This window comes from Microcaecilia unicolor, chromosome 4, assembly GCF_901765095.1.
Source record: "Microcaecilia unicolor chromosome 4, aMicUni1.1, whole genome shotgun sequence".
NCBI classification, from domain to species: Eukaryota; Metazoa; Chordata; class Amphibia; order Gymnophiona; family Siphonopidae; genus Microcaecilia; species Microcaecilia unicolor.
The window spans coordinates 218526835-218551017 of NC_044034.1; the positions used below are offsets into that span (position 1 = coordinate 218526835).

The 24183-nt window shown below is 43.2% G+C and overlaps 1 protein-coding gene across 1 annotated transcript in view; it reads left to right on the forward strand.

The window, feature by feature from the left end:
- The window catches only part of LOC115469673 (mucin-5AC-like), a 158962-nt gene that overhangs the window by 108696 nt on the left and 26083 nt on the right, over positions 1 to 24183 (forward strand). The window contains 2 exon segments of the mRNA XM_030202460.1: positions 8957 to 9085; positions 23858 to 24002. Of these exon segments, the coding sequence (XP_030058320.1) occupies positions 8957 to 9085; positions 23858 to 24002 (274 nt within the window).

The window sequence follows — 24183 nt, forward strand, 5'->3', positions numbered from 1 at the left end:
TTCAAAGACTTTGGCAGGGTGCTGACTAATTTCCAGATGCCTTGTTGACCAACAGCTAGGCCAAACACAGTACTCCATAAGCACTAAAACAGGATCCCACTGTAGCAGGAATAAAAGTCATAAGAGTGAAAGCTATCATCCAATCCTGGGAAACTCTCACAGATTCACTAGTTGTATTCTTAGGACTTGGTCATACCACCTGTAAGAGACAACTATAATAGCTTCGCCACTTGGCCTGTGATCTCAAAAAATCCATATGAAAAGAGAGAGAGTGAGCTCACCAACCTTTTCCACTGAGCTTAATAATGAAAGTTTTCATTTTATAGCATTACTGATTATAGACAGCACTGTGCCATGGTGATAGGCAACCAGAAATCAGAAAAAGTGGAGGCCTTCGTTGTTATACAAAGGCAAGAAAAAGGTAGAAATGCGCGTTCATTTGAAAAGACATGGGAAACATTGTTTTATTTCATTTTCAGCCCTAAATGACAGGAAAAACCACTGAAATTTCATACACGGGGCATATTCTTCAGAAAGAGACACACTCTTTGCAAAGAATGCACACTATTTTTCAATAGTGCACCCGTGCACACACCGTTTTCCAAATAGTGCGCACATGTACACACTGAGGCTGATATTCAGACCAGTTTACTTTTGGCCGGTTTAACTTTGACTGTTCAAGCTGATATTCAGTGTCAGCTGGTCAAACTAAAATCGGCCAAAGATAGGACTGTCTTGCACGCAGACAAATATGGTCACTAAAGTTAAGCAGTAATGTGCCAAAAATCAGTGGATAGCTGGTTATATCACCCAATATAACCAGCTATCTGCTAGCCACTAACCCCCAGATTCTATATAGTGCGCTTAGATTTAGGCGCCGAAATCAGCGTGGATTCTATAACAATGCGTGTAACTTAATTGGCTTAACAAGCTGATGAGCACTGATAACAGCACTTAACAAGCAACAATGAGCACTAACTGGCACTGATTAGAATTTAGGTGCACAACTTGCTGAGCGTATTGTATAACAATTTACGCCAAACTTTTAACGCGTGGAGGCAAAAAGGGACGTGATTATGGCTAGGGAAATTTATTTATTTATTTTATTGCATTTGTATCCCACATTATCCCACCTCTTTGCAGGCTCAATGTGGCTTACAATTCATCATGGATACTGGAAATAGAAGTGAATATACATTCGGTTTACAGAGGGTTTTGTGTTACATGGTGGTTGAAATACATGATGGTGATAAAGCAAAAGACATTATAAGACAGTTCTGGAAGTTTTAAAGATTATACAGTTACACATGTTGATCTTTGTGATATATCTTGTCGAAGAGATAAGTTTTCAATAGTTTGCGGAAATTAGTCAATTCATAGACCGTTTTCAGGTTACGTGGCAGCGAGTTCCAGAGCTGCGTGCTCGTATAGGAAAAGGTAGATGCATGCATTGATTTGTATTTCAGACCCTTACATTTGGGAGGATGAAGATTAAGGGGTGTGCGAGAAGATTTTTTTGCGTTCCTGGGTGGTAGTTCTATTAGGTCTGACATGTAGGCTGGGGCATTACCATGGATAATTTTATGGACTAGGGTGCAAAGTTTGAACGTGATGCGTTCTTTTAGTGGGAGCCAGTGTAGTTTTTCTCGTAGGGGTTTCGCGCTTTCATATTTTGGTGTGCCGAATATTAGTCTGGCTGCCGTGTTCTGGGCTGTCTGGAGTTTTTTAAATATTTGCTCTTTACAGCCAGCGTAGAGTGAGTTACAATAATCCAGGTGACTGAGTACCAATGATTGTACCAAATTGCGGAAGACATTTCTTGGAAAAAATGGTCTAACTCTTTTTAGTTTCCACATTGAATGAAACATCTTTTTAGTTATGTTATTTGCATGGTTCTCAAGTGTTAGGTGTCAATCAATGGTGACTCCGAGGATTTTTAGGGTGTCCGAAACTGGTAGATTTAGTTTAGGTGTGTTGATGGTGGTAAATTTATTCTTGTTGTATTGCGAGGTGAGTACCAGGCATTGGGTTTTCTCAGCATTGAGTTTTACCTGAAATGCATCTGCCCAGGAATTCATAATATGTAGGCTTTGCTTAATTTCATTGGAGATTTCCCTTAGATCTTGTTTGAATGGGATGAAGATTGTTACATCATCAGCATATATATATGGGTTAGGTTCTGATTCGATAGTAGTTTGGCCAAGGGTGTCATCATTAGGTTGAATATGGTCGGTGAGAGGGGGGATCCCTGTGGAACTCCGCATTCAGGTATCCATGTCACTGATGTAGTCGAATTTGATGTCACTTGATATGAGCGTGTAGTGAGGAACCCTTTGAACCAATTGAGAACGTTGCCTCCGATTCCGAAGTATTCGAGGATGTGTAGTAAAATTCCATGGTCAACCATGTCAAATGCACTTGACATGTCGAATTGTAACAGTAGAATGTTGTTGCCGTTTGCTATCAATTGTTTGAGTTTGGTCATGAGCGTGACTAGTACGGTTTCAGTGCTGTGATTAGAGCGAAATCCTGACTGAGAGTCATGTAATATTGAGAACTTGTTTAGATAGTCTGTGAGTTGTTTCATGGGTGTTCCAAAATTTAGGTGCCTAGCTAAAGAATATGGCCCAGTGCACCTAAATCTACATGCTGAGAATCGCACCATGTTCTCGTTGGTGTAAATGGATGTGAGCAGATATATCAACTAAGAGTATTCTATAATTTGCGCCTAAATCTAGGTGCCGATTATAGAATACTAGTAAAAAAGGCCCGTTTCTGACACAAATGAAACGGGCGCTAGCAAGGTTTTCCTCGGAGTGTGTATGTTTGGGAGAGTGTATGTGAGAGTGACTGTTTGAGAGTCATAGTGAAAGTGTGAGTGTGTGAGAGAGAGAGTGAGTCTGGGTGTGAGTGTGTTTGTGAGAGAGTGTGTGTGTGAGAATGAGAGTGTGTGCAAGTGTGTATGTGAGACAGTGTGAGAGAGAGTGTGTGTGTGTGGGCGAGAGAGAGAGTGTGTGTGAGACACAGATTCTGTTTGAGTGAGTGTATGAGACCAAGCGAGTGTGTGAGTGACTGTGTGGCACATAGAGAGTGAATGTGATACAGTGTGAGACAGAGTGTGTGAGAGTGAGAGTCAGAAAGACATTGTATATCAGAGAGAGAGTGTGAGCCGTGCCCTCCCAATCCATGGCCATCTGTCCCCTGGCCCCTCCATTCATCCTTTTCCAGCAATTCCCCTCTCTCCCTGAGCCCTGCCCTCCCAATCAATGCCCATCCATGCTCCTCTGTCCCCTGCCCCCTCCATTCATCCCTTTCCAGCAATTCCCCTCTCTCCCTGAGCCCTGCCCTCCCAATCCATGGCCATCCATGTTTCTCTGTCACCTGCCCCCTCCATTCATCCCTATCCAGCATTTTCCCTCTCTGCCTGAGGCCTGCCCTGCAATCCATATCCATCCATGCCCATCTGTTCCCTCCATTCATCCCTATCCAGCATTTCCCCTCTCCCTGAGTCCTGCCCTTCCAATCCATGCCCATCCATGCTCCTCTGTCACCTGGCCCCTCCATTTTTCCCTATCCAGCATTTCCCCTCTCTGCCTGAGGCCTGCCCTGCAATCCATATCCATCCATGCCCATCTGTCCCCTCCATTCATCCTTATCCAGCAATTCCCCTCTCTCCCTGAGCCCTGCCCTCCCAATCCATGCCCATCCATGCTCCTCTGTCACCTGGCCCCTCCATTCATCCCTATCCAGCAATTGCCCTCTCTCCCTGAGGCCTGCCCTGCAATCCATATCCATCCATGCCCATCTGTCCCCTCTATTCATCCCTAGCCAGCAATTTCCCTCTCTCCCTGAGTCCTGCCCTCCCAATCCATGGCCATCCATGCTCCTCTGTCCCCTGCCCCCTCCATTCATCCATTTCCAGCAATTCCCCTCTCTCCCTGAGCCCTGCCCTCGCAATCCATGCCCATCCATGCTCCTCTGTCCCCTGCCGCCTCCATTAATCCTTTTCCAGCAAGTCCCCTCTCTCCCTTCCATGACCCCCCCCTCGCATCCATGCTCCTCTCTATCCCATGTCCCAGCCTGGCCCGCCCTCTTTCCCCCCCCCCCTTCGCATCCATGCATCGTTTTGTTTTTTTTTTCTTCTTCTTTTTCAATTTACCTCCGTGGCATTTCCGGCAGCGAAGCGTCAGGGAAGGAGGCGGCGCTCCCGACGTCTAGCTTTCCCTTCGCTGTGTTCCGCCTTATTTTGAAGGCGGAACACAGCGAAGGGAAGGCTAGACGTCGGGAGCGCTGCTTCCTTCCCTGATGTTTCGCTTCCGGATTTGTTTGTTTTGTCGCGAGGGCGGGGCAGAGACGGCTGGCTGGCTTGAAGGCTTCACACCACGAATCCACGAACCCTTCAGCCTCAGCCTGGGAGTGACGTCAGATGGCTTCATGGCTTCACAGAACGTTGTCTTCAGAACGTTGAGGGTGCGTTTTATTATATTAGATGCTTAGTCGGCACTGATTTCACTGCCAATATTTTAGGCGCCATATATAGAATCTCCTCCTAAGCAGCAATGTTCAGTGGGACATGACCAGCCGTATCCGACTGAATATCGGTGGATAGCCGGCTATGTGGCATTTAACCGGCCAAGTGCCGATCTTGGCCAGTTAAATGCCTTTGAATATCATAGGGGGGACTGTTTCCCAATAGTTTTCACTCTTTGTGAAACAGAATAGTATGCACTGTTTCTTTTTTGAAAAGTACACATCTGGGACCTTTTGGAAAACAGTATATGCATGCATGCAGTATTGAAAAATAACCTGTTCATTCTTCAGAAAGAGTGAGCCCTCTCTGTAAAGAAAGTGCACTCTTTCCAAACAATAAACACTGTGTACGGCATTGCCCCTAAAATGAAAAATAAAAAAGTCAACAAAATGTAAACAACACAGGAAAACGTTTTGGGACTGCACACCCTTAGAATAAAGGTGCATGAATAATACAGAAACAAGAACCGCACTAGTGTAACATCTGACGGCAACTTGCCAAAAAAAAATGGAAATATTTTGAGTATGTTGTATCTTCGATATGTAAAGAATGCAATAACAATTCTGTTTTCTCATCATACATGACAAGTCCACTAAAGCTCTATTCTATAAATACGTACAAATCTTACCTAACTTTTATTTGACACATAGGTGTACATGTGGGTGGAGTCTGGGCAGGACTCCCATTTGCGCATGTAACAGAGAATACTATAAGTTATATGCATATGTCCAGAATCTAGGTGTAAGCAGTTGCGTAGCCAGACAGCCGATTTAGCACAAGCCTGAGATTAAAGTGGGTGGGCCAAAAATTTCATGTCTATTGTGCCCCCCAAAACTAAAGCAAAACCTAAATTTAACTTCTGCCTCCCCTTCCGGTGCCCCCCTCCTCATATTTAAATGAAATGCCCAATCCCCAAGCCCCGTCAGCCGAAGACCTCCTTCCTGCCAAACAAGCTTACTTCCTAGGTGTCCGCCGACACAGTCTCCGAACTGCTGCTGCCAGACGCTGGCCTGTACGTATGCTCAATTTCATGCATGCGTGAAAACTGTGGAGGGGGCCTGCGGCTACAGCTCAGGGACAGTGTTGACGGTCGCCCCAGATCATTTGGCAGGAAGGAGGTCTTTGGCTGGTATTGCTTGGGGATCCCCGCCAGACACACAAAGGGAGATTAACTTTTGGGTGGGCCTGAGCCCAACTTAGGTGGGCCCCGACTCACACAGGCCCACCCGTGGCTACGCCACTGGGTGTAAGCACTGGCACTAGCTCTATGGCTGGTGTAAGTGCTTGCGCCTACGAGCATACATGCATATAAAGGAAAATAAGTGCCTAGACAGGTTTAAATGATTGTATTCTGTAATTTATGGATGTATATGTATACTCTACCCATCTTTCACCCAAATCTGACCCATACGCATGCCTACTGGCAAAATGTGCACAATGAGTGCATGGCATGTACTTTTTCGCTAGTCGGTATTCTAGAAGAAGTCATTTATACACAGAAGTACCTACTCATGCATGTATATGGCTTCTTGCCATCTAAAACTAGGTGGCTCCTTATTGAATGATCCCCAGTTGAGTTGCCCAGATTCACACTGAATGTGATTGACAGTATTGGGATTGGAACCCTATGTTCCATGGATCTCCGTCAATTGCTCTGAGCCACATCCTGCCCCTTAACCATGCTTAGGACACAACAGTGTGCCCCTTCTGCAGCTCACGTGCAGGGGCAGAGAGTGAAATTGCTCCCTGCTCTACTACACTGTAAATCAAGACTCCAACTACTAAGGTCTCATCCTTCCAGAACATCCTAAAGGTCTCTGTATTAAATGCTGGATGGATCCATAGTAGCAACGTCCTACAGAGTTGTTCTAGTAAATGATTCAATCCTTTTGCCTATGCTTGCCAGACATGTCCTTCCTAGAAGGAACACATTGTTGGGAAAAGAACCCAATCCAGCTTATAATCGAACGAGAAAAACGCCCAAGTTCCGACCTAAATCGGGAGATGGGCGTTTATCTCACAAAAACGAATAAAGCGGTATAATCGAAAGCCGAATTTGGACGCTTTCAACTGCACTCCATCGCGGATGCGGACAAAGTTGATGGGGGCGTGTCGAAGGCATGTCGAAGGCGGAACTGGGGCGTGGTTATCGGGCGAACAGAGATGGGCGCCTTTCGCCGATAATGGAAGAAAAATATGCGAGTTTAGCGAGAATTTAGGGCACTTTTCCTGGACCCTGTTTTTCCACGAATAAGGCCCCAAAAAGTGCCCTAAATGACCAGATTACCACTGGAGGGAATCGGGGATGACCTCCCCTGACTTCCCCAGTGGTCACAAACCCCCTCCCAGCACAAAATATGACGTTTCACAACTTTTTTTTTCCACCCTCAAATGTCATACCCACCTCCCTGGCAGCAGTATGCAGGTTACTGGAGCACTTATTAGGGGGTGCAGTGGACTTCAGGCAGGTGGACCCAGGCCCATTCCCCCCCTACCTGTTACAATTGTGCTGCTTAATGCTTAGTCGTCCAACCCCCCCCCAAACCCACTGTACCACATGTAGGTGCCCCCCCTTCACCCCTTAGGGCTATAGTAATGGTGTAGACTTGTAGGCAGTGGGTTTTGAGGGGGATTTGGGGGGCTCAACACACAAGGGAAGGGTGCTATGCACCTGGGAGCTCTTCTACCTTTTTTTTTGTTTTTGTAAAAGTGCCCCCTAGGGTACCCGGTTGGTGTTCTGGCATGTGAGGGGGACTAGTGCACTACGAATCATGGCCCCTCCCACGAACAAATGCCTTGGGTTTATTCGTTTTTGAGCTGGGCGCTTTCATTTTCCGTTATCACTGAAACACAAAAACGCCCAGCTCACAAATTAGCGAATAACATATGGACGTCTATTTTTTTCGAAAATACGGTTCGGTCCGCCCCTTCACGGACCCGTTCTCGGAGATAAACGCCCATGGAGATAGGCGTTTTCGTTCGATTATGCCCCTCCATGGGTCCTTACAGTAGGAACAGTCTGGCCAATATTCAAAGCAAGTTAACTGGCTGGGAGCAGCTGCCTACCAGTTAGAACATAATAACATAAAAACATAAGAGTAGCCATACTGAATCAGACCAATGGTCCATCTAGCCCAGTATCCTGTTTTCCAAACAGTGGCCAAGCCAGGTCACAAGTACCTGGCAGAAACCCAAATCATGGCAACACTCCATTCTACAAATCCCAGGGCAAGCAGTTGCTTCCTATGTCTGTCTCAATAGCAGACTATGGACTTTTCCTCCAGGAATTTGTCCAAACCTTCTTTATACCCAGATACACTAACCGCTGTTACCACATCCTCCGGCACAGAGGTTAACGTATCTTGGTAACTCACTTGTAGGCATCTATCTGATCATTTTCAGCAGCACTTATCCGGTTAGTGGTGCTGAAAACGAATGGTTTGCAGTGATGTGGAAGCCAGCTATTTCGGGGGCATTTCAGGGGCAGAATCCGGTTAGCTCCAAATATTCAGAGCTAACCGGCCATGTTTAGCACATACATAGGACTGAATAAATAGCTGTCCTATCTTTATGCGCTAGCCCATGGCTGGTTATGTTTGAATATTGACTTAACCAGGCATATGCTTACTGGCTTTAAAAAAACATAAATTCAGTGCCACAGGCCGCACAGGGCCTGGCATGGAGGGGCCCTTTTACAAAGGCACAGGAGGGCCTATTTGCGTACAGCCTGCGCCAAATTGGCATAACCACCCGGCTAGCACATGAGCTGGGTGGTAATTCTGAATTTGGTGTGCACTGATTCCCGCAGTAGAAAATAATTTTCTATTTTCTACCATGGGCCACTTACCTGGTGGTAAACAGCAGTTGGCTCACGCTGCATGCTTACCACATGGGTAGGTTAGTGAGTGGCGGTAAGGTCTCAGGCTGAAAATGGACACGCGCTGGTTTCAATTTTAGCGCATGTCCATTTTCCAGCCCCTTTAAAAAAGGCCCTTTTCCTAGATGCGGTAAAAAAAAATGGCCCAGTGCGCACCCAAAACACACACTCACACTATTGCAGGCCACTTTTTACCACGGCTTGGTAAAAGGACCCCTAAATTTCTGGTTTTAGCACCAGTGGCAACCAAAAGTCTCTGTCTGCCGCTGGCTAAATAACGGACAGACAATTACTGCAAGTTTGATGCTGATTGCAACTTTATTTGGCAATGTTGTACACCACTCAGATTGTATAAAGTGGTAGTATAAATTATGAAATATAAATAAATAACAATTGGTAGAGTACTGAGAACTCTATCTAGAGCCAATATTGCCCTGTGAAATCTGACACACAGCAGGGCAGCTGAATGTGGTTAAATCTGAATATGAATTAATCTGACTTATTTTTATTTAAATCACATTTACTTTTCTTGGTCTCCCTTCCTTCAGCTTTGTTCTGTGATTACTACAATCAAGATTCTGATTGCAAGTGGCACTACAAGCCCTGTGGAGCACCCTGCATGAAGACCTGCCGCAATCCCAGTGGAACATGTCTCTATAAATTGCCAGGATTAGAAGGTACAAGCAACCTTGATATAACTTTGCTTAATATTCTGTTGCAGATTGCAAACCTATATTAAGAGGACAATTTTCAAATGATTTTTGAGACCCTATACACTAAACCCCATGCTAAAATTGTTAGCATGCTCATGAAATCATCTAAGGAGGGCATTCTATAAAGGCGCTCAAAATTTGGTGCCAGAAAAAAACAGCACTAAGTGCTTTCCCCTGGATTCTATATAGCTTGATGTATATTGCACGTGTGCAAATGCGGTCATATTCTGGATGTGTGTGCACAACTTAACAAGCCAATTAGCGCTGATAATTGCCAATTAACAGGCAATTATTGAGACTAATTGCCATGAATTAGAATTTATGTGCACAACTGTCTAACTTCTTCTTGGTGACATTATGGGCTAGATTCAGTAAACGGCACACAAACATCGGACAGCTCGGTTGTCATCTGGAGAGCTTCTCTGCACTTTTTCATCTTGCCTGACAGTCTGTGAGCTTTGGGACTGTTAAAAACTGAGCTCAGAGTGTTATTTTGCTGTTTCTGAATCTCGTCCCATGGTTCTGGGCATGGGAGCTTGCTCTACCTAGACCGTTGATGTCAGATGCCTCATTGATATTAACGAGGTGCCTGGCAGCACATCACCATTCATCACATCAACTAAGGCAGAAGTCAAAGGCATGTTTCTTTGTGCAGCAACTTGAGTGGTGATTAATCTTAAAACTGTTTGTTTTCTTAGGTTTTTAAATATTTACCTTTTTCCAATTTTAATTATTATTAGTTGTAATCATGTGCTTCTCTACAACGGTTGAGAACTATTTTATTCGTGTTATTGTTTCTGCCAGAAAGGATGCAGTTAAAGGGGTCTTTTGAACCTAGGCCACATGTCTTAATTCCTATTACTCTTAATAGACCTACCAAATCCTGGTGTTTAAGGAATGGACTTATTAATACTAGAGCAGTTAGTAAAAAGCCATTTATTTTGGCTGACTGGATAGCACAGTATAAACTGGATTTCTTATGTATCTGACAAAGAAGGGCAACCTTCGAAAGCTAATCAAGAAATGTATTAAGTTATGTCCAATAAAAAAGGTATCATCTTATTTTCTTTTCCATGTTTTATTTTGTTTGATTTCTATTGATAACCTTTAAGAGTGGACCACACCTCTCTACTTATGTATAACTGAAATTTGGATGGTTAAAGGAGATACTTTATCAGCTACTCAATTATGTCTGGATGGATATGTTTGCATTAATAAGCCCCATGATTTTCGTAGAGTGGGAGGGTTGGCTTTTGTCTGTCATTCTTTTCATTTCTCTTAAATGTATATTAAGTGTCTCTCACCTATTGAATGTTTACTAATTAGATCTATATATAGGTAAAAAGTGGGATGCTTGACCACGGAAATACAAATCCTGGAGACAATATCATAAAAACTTCTTTATTGAAGAAAAGACTCGACACAACTGTTGTGTTTCGGCCTACAGGCCTGCATCAGGAGTCTATAAAAACATATACATAAATCAAATAAATCTTTCAAACAAATATATATACAGAATCAAATAATCAAATAAAACATTCAAATAAGTAATAAATATACAATAAGAGGTCAACATATAATAAAATACAACAATAAAAATAATGATTAAAATAATCAATAATGATGAACGTAAAGTCTCTAAGTGACGTATACACAGATTATGCATATGTGGAATGTTATAATATCACCAAAAAATTACCAAAAAATTACCCAAAATGGTTGTGTAAATACATAAATAATTGTAAGAGGGACTAAATATAGGAAGGACTAAACATTCAAAACATGTAAAAATAGATCATACTATCTTAAAATACATGCATATATGAAGGACAATAGATAAAATATCCATGAGGCATTATATGGAAACCTATATATACTAAAGCATATCATAAAAGCAGCATCATACAAATACGCGCACAGCTTATGTTGAAACAAGGAAGACATACAGAAGTAAAACATGCTGTCTTCAAAATGCAAATATAAGAGACTTTGAATAAAAAAACAACTTCAATAAAGAAGTTTTTATGATATTGTCTCCAGGATTTGTATTTCTGTGGTCAAACTTCCCACTTTTTACCTATATCTATGTTTTCCCATGGGGCGTTCGAGTTCTCCGCTTGATTGCGGATTTTTTTTGTACTAATTAGATCTAAACATTCTGTATCAGGTGCTCTTATTGTTTATTGCCCTCCAGATATTTCTGTTGATTGTGTGACATCATTGATTGACGTTATTTGTGATTTGTCTTTGAGTTATGATAAACTATTGGTATTGGGAGATATAATTTGCCCAGTGACTCCCGGAGTGGCTCTTATTGGAAATGGAAAATTTGGGTTTTAGTCACATGGTAACATAGTAGATGATGGCAGAAAAAGACCTGCACGGTCCATCCTGTCTGCCCAACAAGATAACTCATATTTGCTGCTTTTTGTGTATACCCTACTTTGATTTGTACCTATGCTCTTCAGGGCACAGACCATATAAGTCTGCCCAGCCCTATCCCCGCCTCCCAACCACCAGCCCCGCCTCCCGATCTTGACTAAGCTCCTGAGGATCCATTCCTTCGGCACAGGATTCCTTTATGCTTATCCCACACATGTTTGAATTCCGTTACCGTTTTCATTTCCACCACCTCCCGCGGCAGGGCATTCCAAGCATCCACTACTCTCTCCGTGAAAAAATACTTCCTGACATTTTTCTTGAGTCTGCCCCCCTTCAATCTCATTTCATGTCCTCTTGTTCTACCACCTTCCCATCTCCGGAAAAGATTCGTTTGCAGATTAATACCTTTCAAATATTTGAACGTCTGTATCATATCACCCCTGTTTCTCCTTTCCTCCAGAGTATACATGTTTAGTTCAGCAAGTCTCTCCTCATACGTCTTGTAACGCAAATCCCATACCATTCTCGTAGCTTTTCTTTGCACCGCTTCAATTCTTTTTACATCCTTAACAAGATACGGCCTCCAAAACTGAACACAATACTCCAGGTGGGGCCTCACCTACGACTTATACAGGGGCATCAACACCCCCTTTCTTCTGCTGGTCACACCTCTCTTTATACAGCCTAACAACCTTCTAGCTACTGCCACCGCCTTGTCACACTGTTTCGTCGCCTTCAAATCCTCAGATACTATCACCCCAAGATCCCTCTCTCCGCCCGTACCTATCAGACTCTCCCTGCCTAACACATACGTCTCCCGTGGATTTCTACTTCCTAAGTGCATCACTTTGCATTTCTTCGCATTGAATTTTAATTGCCAAACCTTAGACCATTCTTCTAGCTTCCGTATGTCCTTTTTCATGTTTTCCACTCCCTCCGGGGTGTCCACTCTGTTACAGATCTTAGTATCATCCGCAAATAGGCAAACTTTACCTTCTAACCTTTCGGCAATGTCACTCACAAATATATTGAACAGAATCGGCCCCAGCACCGATCCTTGAGGCACTCCACTACTTACCTTTCGCTCCTCCGAGCGAATTCCATTCACCACCACCCTCTGGCATCTGTCCGTCAACCAGTTCCTAATCCAGTTCACCACTTCGGGTCCTATCTTCAGCCCCTCCAGTTTATTTAAGAGCCTCCTGTGGGGAACCGTGTCAAAAGCTTTGCTGAAATCTAAGTAGATTACGTCCATAGCTCGTCCCTGATTCAGTTCTCCTGTCACCCAATCAAAGAACTCAATGAGGTTCGTTTGGCATGATTTCCCTTTGGTAAATCCATGCTGTCTTGGATCTTGCAACTTATTGGCTTCCAGGAAATTCACTATCCTTTCCTTCAGCATCGCTTCCATTACTTTTCCAATAACTGAAGTGAGGCTTACCGGCCTGTAGTTTGCAGCTTCTTCCCTATCACCACTTTTGTGAAGTGGGACCACATCCGCCGATCTCCAATCCCTCGGAACCTCTCTCGTCTCCAAGGATTTATTAAACAAATCTTTAAGAGGACCCGCCAGAACCTCTCTGAGCTCCCTCAATATCCTAGGGTGGATCCCATCCGGCCCCATGGCTTTGTCCACCTTTAGCTTTTCAAGTTGTTCATACACACTCTCTTCCATGAACGGTGCTCTATCCACTTCAATCTCATTTGTACTTTTTGCAGTCCATCGCGGTCCTTCTCCAGGATTTTCTTCTGTGAAAACAGAACAGAAGTATCTATTTAGCAAATTTGCTTTTTCTTCATCATTATCCACATAGCGGTTCGCAGTATCTTTTAGTCTCACAATTCCCTTTTTAGTCATTTTCCTTTCACTAATTTTGCCACCCCTCCTCACATTTCTAGCCATTTGTTCTTCCGTTTGCGCTTTCGCCAGTCGTATCTCTCTCTTGGCTTCTTTCAGTTTCATCCGGTATTCCTCCTTGTGTCCCTTTTCATGAGTTTTTTTGTATTTCTGGAACGCCAACTCTTTAGCCTTTATTTTCTCAGCCACTTGCTTGGAGAACCATATCGGTTTCCTTTTTCTCTTGCTTTTATTTACTTTCCTTACATAAAGGTTTGTGGCCCTATTTATAGCTTCTTTCAGTCTGGACCACTGTCCTTCCACTTCTTGTATTTCCTCCCATCCCATCAGCTCCTTCCTCAGGTATTCCCCCATTTTACTAAAGTCAGCATGTTTGAAATCCAGGACTTTGAGTTTTGAATGGCCACCCTCCTCTTCAGCCGTCATATCAAACCAAACCGTTTGATGGTCACTGTTGCCCAGGTGGGCACCCACTCGGACATTTGACACATTATCCCCATTTGTGAGTACCAGATCTAGCGTCGCTCCCTCCCTCATGGGTTCTGACACCATTTGTCTGAGCAAAGCACTTTGAAAAGCATCCACGATCTCTCTGCTTCTTTCCGATTTCGCAGACGGAACCGTCCAATCTACATCCGGCAGATTGAAATCTCCCAACAACAGCACCTCTCTTTTCTTCCCCAACTTTTGAATATCAGTGACCAGATCTTTATCTAGGTCCTCCAAATGCGTCGGAGGTCTGTAGACAACACCCACATGGACAGAGGTTTTATCCTTTCTTTTTAAGGTGATCCATATCGCTTCTTCCTTTCCCCAGTTCCCTGTCATTTCAGTCGCTGTGATATCATTTCTCACATACAGAGCTACTCCTCCACCTTTACGCCCCTTTCTATCCTTCCTAAAAAGATTATATCCTGGTATGTTTACATCCCATTCATGGGAACCATTGAGCCATGTCTCTGTGATTGCAACTATGTCCAAGTCTGCCTCCAAGATTAGGGCATGAAGGTCCTGAACTTTATTGCTTAGACTGTGAGCATTTGTGGTCATCACTTTCCATCTACATTTCCAAGTATGTGTTTTGGTTTTAGTGATTTGGGGGTGTCTTTTCTCTTTGGGTACCTTCATATCTTTTTGTTCCACCTTCTTTGCTTTTTCTTTCTCTTCCGCCTCAGTTTTATTTTCAGGAGCATCACAGTGCTGTAGTGGAGCAAAGGAATTCTGTAGGGGCAAAACTTGTGAGAGTGGATGCTTCTGTGTCACATAACGAAGCCTGCCTGAGCCTACTGTGAACATTCTTAGGTGGTATTATCCTTTGAGGCAGTGGTGAGAATTTGGTATGATTCTGTGCAGTATGATTTTGTGCAGTCCTAGAAGTTGCTTTAAGTGCATTCAATTCCTGCTTTACTTTGCAGAGCTCCTGTTTTAAACTAGCAAGCTGAAGACAGATAGGACATGCTTTAAGTCTCCAGAAGCTTGGTCTTGAAACTAAAGCACCACAATTATTACAGAGAATAAAAGTCATCTTGATTTGTTGAAAAGGGTATGAACAGGTGTACTATGATGGGGTTGTAATTAGGGTGGGGTTAATTTATGATCTGTAGTATATTTGGTCAAGCTATATAAGAAGTGTCAGTCTTGGGGTGGGTGGGCTTAAGCTTAAGACCTATGGAATGTGTTTGCTGTAACCTATCTCTAGAACAGCATTGAAATGCCCAGAGCCACAAGTGTAAGGTGGGGAGAATCAGAAAATTATCTTATCTGAGAAGATCCGTCCAACTTCTGTTCTGTGTAGAGACAAAAACCACGTGGAGAGAAAAAGCTCTACCTGTGCTATGCAATTACCTTACAACAAAAGCAGATGGGGGAGGGGAGGAGTTTCACACAGAATGGAAGCAGAGGGGAGAAAGAAAAAAAAAAATGCAAGAGAAACTACTACCGATTTTAAATCACTTGTTAAATCCAGTTCCTAGATTATCAACTATCAAATACAAATAGCCAATAAGCAGTTTTAAAATCAGTTACATAGAGTACAGATATCAATTAGAAATAGCCACTAAGCAGTTAGTTAGGAAACACAGATTATGAGATCACAAGTTTAGCTGAGCAGTTAAGTAGAGGAGTGTGGTAGCCGTGTTAGTCCACTCTTAAGGTTATCAATAGAAATCAAACAAAATAAAACATGGAAAAGAAAATAAGATGATACCTTTTTTATTGGACATAACTTAATACATTTCTTGATTAGCTTTCGAAGGTTGCCCTTCTTCGTCAGATCGGAAATAAGCAAATGTGCTAGCTGACAGTGTATATAAGTGAAAAACATTCAAGCATTGCTATGACAGTCTGACAGGGTGGGAGGATGGGGGTGGGTAGGAAGTATGCATGGGGACATCAAAGTATATCTTTGGTATTCTAACAGGGTGGGTGTGGACAGGTGAGGGGAGGGTGATCAACAGAGACATACAGCTTTATGGTTTATAATGGGCTAGGAACCCCAGGTCCTTGTTAAGTCCTTTCTGTTGGGTGTTAAACTTCCTTCACAGACTGAAAAGGAACAGAAGGGCACACTTCCCTGTAATTTATCCAGTTGCAAACTATGCCAAAATATTTCACAGGACCCCAAAGTTACCCACAAAGGAAAGATATTCAACATAAAGGGATCTTTCACTTGCTCATCTTCCAATGTGGTATATATCATTCAGTGTAAAAAATGTAACGAAGGATGCTATATTGGAGAAACAGGCCAGATGCTTAAGACAAGATTCAATTTACATAGACATCACATGAACAATACTGGTGCCAGTAGGGTTCCCACGCCTGTGGGTCAACATTATACAGGACCAGGACACTGTACCAGTGACTTCACAGTGAGAATCCTGAAAGGTAACTTTAAAACCATACAAGAACGTAAGACCTTTGAAGTCAGAATGATTGAATATTTTAACACCCAACAGAAAGGACTTAACAAGGATCTGGGGTTCCTAGCCCATTATAAACCATAAAGCTGTATTTCTCTGCTGATCACCCTCCCCTCACCTGTCCACACCCACCCTGTTAGAATACCAATGATATACTTTGATGTCCCCATGCATACTTCCTACCCACCCCCATCCTCCCACCCTGTCAGACTGTCATAGCAATGCTTGAATGTTTTTCACTTATATACACTGTCAGCTAGCACATTTGCTTATTTCCGATCTGACAAAGAAGGACAACCTTCGAAAGCTGAGCAGTTAAAAATAGGGGGGGGGTTTCCCCCCTGGTATTATAGAAATACAGTGACAGACTAGGATTGGGGGGGAGAGAGTTGTCCAGAGCCACAAGTGTAAGTGGGGGGAATCAGAAAATTATCTTATCTGAGAAGATCCGTCTAGCTTCTGTTCTGTGTAGTCAGTTGGTTTATTTTCCCACACATCAGTTGGGTGACATCTTAGATTTTGTTTCTGCTTCTGTCATTATTTTCTGATTGGCCGCTGTTGTGGACAGGATGCTGGGCTCGATGGACCTTTGGTATTTTCCCAGTGTGGCATTACTTATGTACTTATGATTTGGCTGCTAATAATCCTTCTGATGTGGAAGAGTCTTTTAATCTGATTGATATGTTGCATCAAATGTTTGTGTGAGTCAACTGGGGAGTTTATATCAGACGTTTCACCTGTAACTGATACTGCTGTAGCCAAACATCTTCATAGCTTGCATTCTTCAGCTGTAGCTGTAGGTAGGATTCCTTGTTCAGTTTGTCACAATGTAATGATGCCTTTTTGTTATTAATTGCATATTTGGTTAACTGTTCTCTTTGTTCGGGTCAGGTTCCTGACAGTGGCGTTCCTAGGGGGGCTGACACCCAGGGCGGATCGCAGATGCACCCCCCCCCCTGGTGCAGCGCCCCCCCGGGTGCAACGCGACCCCCCCCAGCGAAACGCGACTATCCCCCCTCCCCTTACTCTGCTATCCCAATCCCTGGTGGTCTAGAGGTACCTCTTCGGGGCAGGAAAGAGCCCCCTCTTTCCTGCCCGGAGCTGCTAGCTGCCCTGCATCCTCCTGTCCTGTGGTGAGTCCGGCTCTCGACGTTTCAAAATGGCCACCGAGAGTTGAAGCAGTCTCGCGAGACTTCAACTCTCGGCGGCCATTTTGAAATGCCGAGGGCTGGACTCACCACAGGACAGGATGCAGGGCAGCTAGCAGTTCCGGGCATGAAAGAGGGGGCTCTTTCCTGCCCCGAAGAGGTACCTCTAGACCACCAGGGACTGGGATAGCAGAGTAAGGGCAGGAGAGGGGGGGGAGAGATGACAGGGGGGAGGTGAGGGCGTGGAAGGGGCAGGACAGGGGACGAGAAAGGGGCAGCTCCCCCCAGCGAAATGCCACCCCCCCCCCCCGGTGCATCTTTACCTGCTGGGGGGGGGTGGCGGCGCGCATCTGTCAGCAATGCTCGTTCCTTGCTCCCTCTGCCCCGTTACAGGAAATAACCCGTTCCGGGGCCAGAGGGAGCAGAGAACAAGAGTTGCCGACAGATGCGCGGCACCCCCCCCCAGCGGCGTGCACCCAGGGCGGACCGCCCCCACCGCCCCCCTTAGTACACCACTGGTTCCTGATAAACAAATATGCAGTTATTACTCCTATTCTGAAGAAGGGAAATAAAAGCTCAGGATGGATATTCTAGCTTTTGTCCCATTTTTAATTTGTCTTTGTTGACTAAGATGCCTGAGATCAGATAGTCCTTGAACAACTGACTGATTTTGTTGAGAAAAAACAATTATTGCACAAAAACCAGTGAGGTTATAGATATCATCAGAGTCCCTTTTGTGCTCGATAGTGAATGATGTGCTAATGATGGGGGATCAAGGTTATGATATCTTGTGGCTTCAGCTTGATTTGAGTTCTGTATTTGATACTGTTTACCATATAAAATTGCTCAACTTGATGTATAAGATGGGGATTTGTTCCACTTCAATAAACTGGTTTGAGTCATATTTTAATAATCAATCTCAGGTTGTTTGCTGGATTCAGCTGTTATCTCCTCCTAAGGAACTGAGGAGAGGTGTCCCTCGGGTTTCATTGCTTTCACCTCTGCTTTTCAACTTATAACTTGCACCATTAGTGGAGTTCTTGGATAGCTGGAATTGTAAATTTCATTTTTTTTCTAGATGATATTCAACTACTTGTCTTTGTCCATGATAATTAGTCTCAAGTGATGTCCAATTTAAATTGTAAATTGGTAATATTGGAAAAACTGGTTGAGAGACCATGAGTTGATTTTAAATGTTGATAAATCTGTTGCTATATGGCTATCTCAGAAATCCAAACCACTCGTTAGCCAGTGATGCAGGGTAAATTGATTCCTCTCAAAGATGAAATTATTACTCTGGGATTTCATAGCGATAATGCTCTGAAGTTTGACAGACATATTAGTAGAGTTATAACCTCATGATATTTCCAATTACGACTGATTCGTAAATGGAAACCCTTTCTGACTCAGTCCAATCTGGCAAAAATTATTCATGCACTTGTAACTAGCAGACTCATGTAGTGAAAGTTGCTGTTTCATGGGTTGATAAAAATAAGTCTCAAGATACTGCAATTAATTCAGAATACAGCTGCACGATTGATAGTCAATGGCAAGAAATTTGGCCACATTACTCCTATAATAAAAGAACTACACCACTGGCTTCTGGTCTCTGCTAGGATATATTTAAAACATTTATGCCTGCTCTTTAAGGCTTTTCAAATGGATGTACTACAATGTCTTTCTGAAAAATTGGCTCCTGAAGAATGTTCAAGATCTTTACGATCTTCACAGATTTGTTTGTACAACTTCCGTTTTTAAAGACAGTCAAATTGTCATCGACTGAGAACTGGGTCTTTAGGAATTATCTATCTGATGTGGTCAGCAGTTTAAGTGGCTACTTAAATTCAGTTTTTAAAAAACCTTAAGTAGAGGAGTGTGGTAGCCGTGTTAGTCCACTCTTAAGGTTATCAATAGAAATCAAACAAAATAAAACATGGTAAAGAAAATAAGATGATACCTTTTTTATTGGACATAACTTAATACATTTCTTGATTAGCTTTCGAAGGTTGCCCTTCTTCGTCAGATCGGAAATAAGCAAATGTGCTAGCTGACAGTGTATATAAGTGAAAACATTCAAGCATTACTATGACAGTCTGACAGGGTGGGAGGATGGGGGTGGGTAGGAGGTATGCATGGGGACATCAAAGCATATCATTGATATTCTAACAGGATGGGTGTGGATAGGTGAGGGGTGGGGTGATCAACAGAGACATACAGCTTTATGGTTTATAATGGGCTAGGAACCCCAGATCCTTATTAAGTCCTTTCTGTTGGGTGTTAAAATATTCAATCATTCTGACTTCAAAGGTCTTACGTTCTTGTATGGTTTTAAAGTTACCTTTCAGGATTCTCACTGTGAAATCACTGGTACAGTGTCCTGGTCCTGTAAAATGCTGACCAACAGGGGTGGGAGCCCTACTGGCACCAGTATTGTTCATGTGATGTCTATATAAATTGAATCAGTTGTCTTAAGCATCTGGCCTGTTTCTCCAATATAGCATCCTTCGTTACATTTTTTAAACTGAATGATATATACCACATTGGAAGATGAGCAAGTGAAAGATTCCTTTATGTTGAATATCTTTCCTTTGTGGATGACTGTGGGGTCCTGTGAAATGTTTTGGCATAGTTTGCAACTGGATAAATTACAGGGAAGTGTGCCCTTCTGTTCCTTTTCAGTCTGTGATGGAAGTTTACTTCTGATTAGCTTGTGTTTTAAGTTGGGTGGCTGTCGGAAGGCCAGTACTGGTGGGGATGGGAATATCTCTTTCAGTAATTCATCCTCCTGGAGTATAGGTTGTAGATCTCTTATGAGTTTCCTCAGTTTTCCAGCTCTGGATTGTATGTCACTACAAGGGGGATTCTGTCTGTGGCTTTTTTCTCCTTATACTGTAGCAGATTTTCCCTGGGTGTTTTGAGAGAGGAGGCAATATTCTTGGAGATTATTTTGGGATTGTAGCCTTTCTGTTTGAAGGATGCAGTCAGGCTTTTAAGGTGTCTGTCTCTGTCCCCTGGGTCAGAGCAGATACGGTGGTATCTTGTGGCTTGGCTGTAAATGATGGGCGGTTAGCTTGACGGAGTTTAAAAAGGGGTTAGATAGATTCCTAAAGGACAAGTCCATAGACCGCTATTAAATGGACTTAGAAAAATTCCGCATTTTTAGGTATAACTTGTCTGGAATGTTTTTACGTTTAGGGAGCGTGCCAGGTGCCCTTGACCTGGATTGGCCACTGTCGGTGACAGGATGCTGGGCTAGATGGACCTTTGGTCTTTCCCAGTATGGCACTACTTATGTACTTATGTACTTATGGATCTTTTTGTATGTGAAGGATGGAAGCTGGAGTTGTGGAGGTAGCTGCATCTGTCTGTGGGTTTCTTGTATATAGATGTTTGTATACAGCCATCACTGATTGAGACCGTGGTGTCCAAAAAAAGCCTTGAAAACTTGGATGTTTCAAAATACCTTTGGTGATTTTTAATTGCATCCTCTTCTGATATCTCACCTTGCATCCAAACCAAAGTTTCAGCGTGCTTGTCTGATATTGCTATCTGGATGTCTCAACGCCACCTGAAATTAAACATGACCAAAACCGAACCACCTGCCTCCACCTACCCTCCTCCTTCCTGTACACAATAATTGATTTGATTTGCTTACTTTATTTTTTGTCTATCAGATTGTAAGCTCTTTGAGCAGGGACTGTCTTTCTTCTTTGTTTGTGCAGCGCTGCGTATGCCTTGTAGCGCTATAGAAATGCTAAATAGTAATAGTAGTAGTAGTAGGTTTTATTATGAACTAGTAAAAAAGGCCTGTTTCTGAAAGAAATGAAACGGGCGCTAGCAAGGTTGTCCTCTAATGGCAATTATGTTTTTAAGGGAACTGTTAGGAGAGAGTATGTGTGAGAGAGAGTATGTGTCAGAGAGTGAATGAGTATGTGTCAGAGAGTGAGTATGTGTGATAGAGAAAGAGTGTGTGTCAGAGAGAGAGAGAGGCAGAGAGAGAAAGAGAATGTGTGTGTGTCTGTCTGTGTGAGTGAGAGAGTGTAGTGTGTGTCCCGTGTGCACCAATTATGCTCTCTCCCCTGCATTCATCCATATGCAGCAAACGTCCTCTGTGCCCTGCTGCCTTCATCCATCCATGTGCAGCATCTCTCCCCTGCCCCCTCCATCCATTGTGGTGCAGCAATTCTCCTCTGTCCCTTGCCCTCCCCCCTCCCTACATGTGCATCAACTCTGCATTCTCCCCTGGCCTCTCCTCCATCCACCCATATCTAGGGCCCTCCTCCCTCCATCTCTCTCCCCTCTGAGGGGTAAATATATCATCTGTATTTGACACTGTAGATATTGATTTGTTGATTCTCAAATTATTTTGGTGTGGGCTACAAGATAAAGGGGGAGATTCTATATATTGCACCTAAAAGCTCAGCGCTGACTAAGCATCTATATATATAAAACTCACCCTCAACGTTCTATTGACTGCTGACGTCACTGAAGCCAAGGTTTGTATGTTCGAAGCTCTGAAGCCACGAAAATCACAGTCTCTGGGCCCCGCCCTCGCGCAAACGTTATGACGTTGAGGGCGGAGCAGATTCTCACCTCCAACAATCTACTCAGGCCACAAACTCCGGATTTCCACACTGTAGCTCTGCTTCGCCCTCGCGTCAAAACGCGATGACGTCGAGGGCGGGGCACGAAAACCGCCACCCACACAGAGCTACAACGGAAACAGCAGTGGTGCACGCCACGAACCAGGTAAAACCGCGACGAACCATGCAGCCATGAAACCCTTGCTAGCACCCGTTTCATTGCGCTCAGAAATGGGCCTTTGTTTACTAGTGTTCTATAATCGGCACAGTATATAGAATACATTTAGTTGATATACCAGCACCTAAATCTACGCATATCCATTTACACCAATATAAACCTGGCATAAATCCCTGTGCGAAGATTTAGGCACACTGGACCATAAGCTATAACTATGGGCGTAAATTTCAAAAAGCCCATGAAATGCCCATTTCCTTGCCTGTAACCATGCCCCTTTTTGCCTGCATGCTTTAGAAGTTCAGCGCACTTCATTAGAGAAAATGCTTAATGAGTTGTGCGTTTAAATTCTAATCAGTGCCAATTAGTGCTCATTAGCTTTTTAAGTTATGCACATTGTTATAGAATCTGCACCGATTTCGGAGCAGATCTCAAGGCGTGCTATATAGAATCCGGGGGAAAGTGTATGATTGGTTTTTTGCCATATTTATCTGGATGTTCTTTACAGATTAAAAGTGGTGAAGTTGTTTCTTGGATGGTTCCGGTGAAGAAAGGGGTGCCTCAGGGGTCAGTGCTGTCCGTTCTTCTTTTTAGTATCTATATCGCCTCATTAGGCTCAGTGTTTGAATCCTTGAATGTTCACTACCATCTGTATGCTGACAATGTTCAGGTTTTTTTTTTCCTGTTGAAAATGAATTGAATGGGTTGAATGAACGTTTGAATGTACGTTTGAGGGCCGTGATTGCTTAGATGAGGGATAACATGCTTGTTCTGAATATTAAGATGGAGATTATGATGGTGGGAAAACATGAGGAGTTCATTTGGCCTAAGTGTATGAAGATTGGAAACGTGCAGCTGCCAGTGAAGTGTGTGATTAAGTCGCCAGGAGTGATGCTTGATTCTCATTTGACCATGCAAGATTTTGTTGTACAAGTGCTGAGGTCTTCTTTTTTATTGAGCAAGTTGAAGCCTATGTTATCTGGAAATGATTTTAGGATTGTTGTTCAGTCTGGTTCTTTCAAAGGTGGACTACTGAAATGCCCTATACCTGGAGATTTTGGTTTCTAGATATAGGATGTTGCAAGCTGTTCAAAATGCTGCTTCTAGAGTAGTTATGGGTGTGTCAAAGTTTTCACACATCACTCTAGTGTTGAAGCAGTTGCACTGGTTACCTGTTCAGTTGAGGGTGTAGTTTAAGAAAATGTCAATGATTCATCAAGCTTTGCACTCAATTGCTCCTTGGTATATGGTTCAGACTTTAGCAATTTATTGCCAATGTCAGTAGTTACATTCTGTAACAGCTACATGCCTGTTGATTTAGGGGATTCTTGGTGTATATTATGTTGAAACTCAAGGTGCTTCATTTTCTGTGGCTGGGCCACTTTTGTGGAACGCACTACCATAACAATATGTAGTTTAAAAAACTTTTGAAAACATGTTTGTGCGGGCAACCTTGAGCAGTTTAAGAGTGGACAGTTGTTAAGGGAGATGATGGATTTAATATTGTGTTGTCTTGTTTCTTGTTTTTATTATGTGTGTTCTTCTGTAATCTGCCTAGGTTGTAGGCAGATTGTAAGTTTTTAAAATAATTAATACAATTGTTATTCTTTATCCCATACTTGCTCACACCAAGTGAACTTTGTTTATATTCTCATCCTCTGCATTGCTCTAGGTTGCTACCCAAATTGTCCTAAAAGCAAACCCTATTTTGATGAGGAGGAAATGAATTGTGTAGCTCAGTGTGGCTGCTATGATAATGAAGGACGCTACTACAAGCAAAAAGATAAGGTGCCTTCCTGTGAGAACTGCCAGTCCTGGTATGATTTGAATTAATCCCGGTTTCACTGATACTAGGGCACATATTTTCAGGGGTGGCCTATGGGGAATGATGGGCTGTATATAGAGAATAGTAAAATAGTAACATAGTAGATATCGACAGAGAAAGACCTGAATGGTCCATCCAGTCTGCCCAACAAGATAAACTCATATGTGCTACTT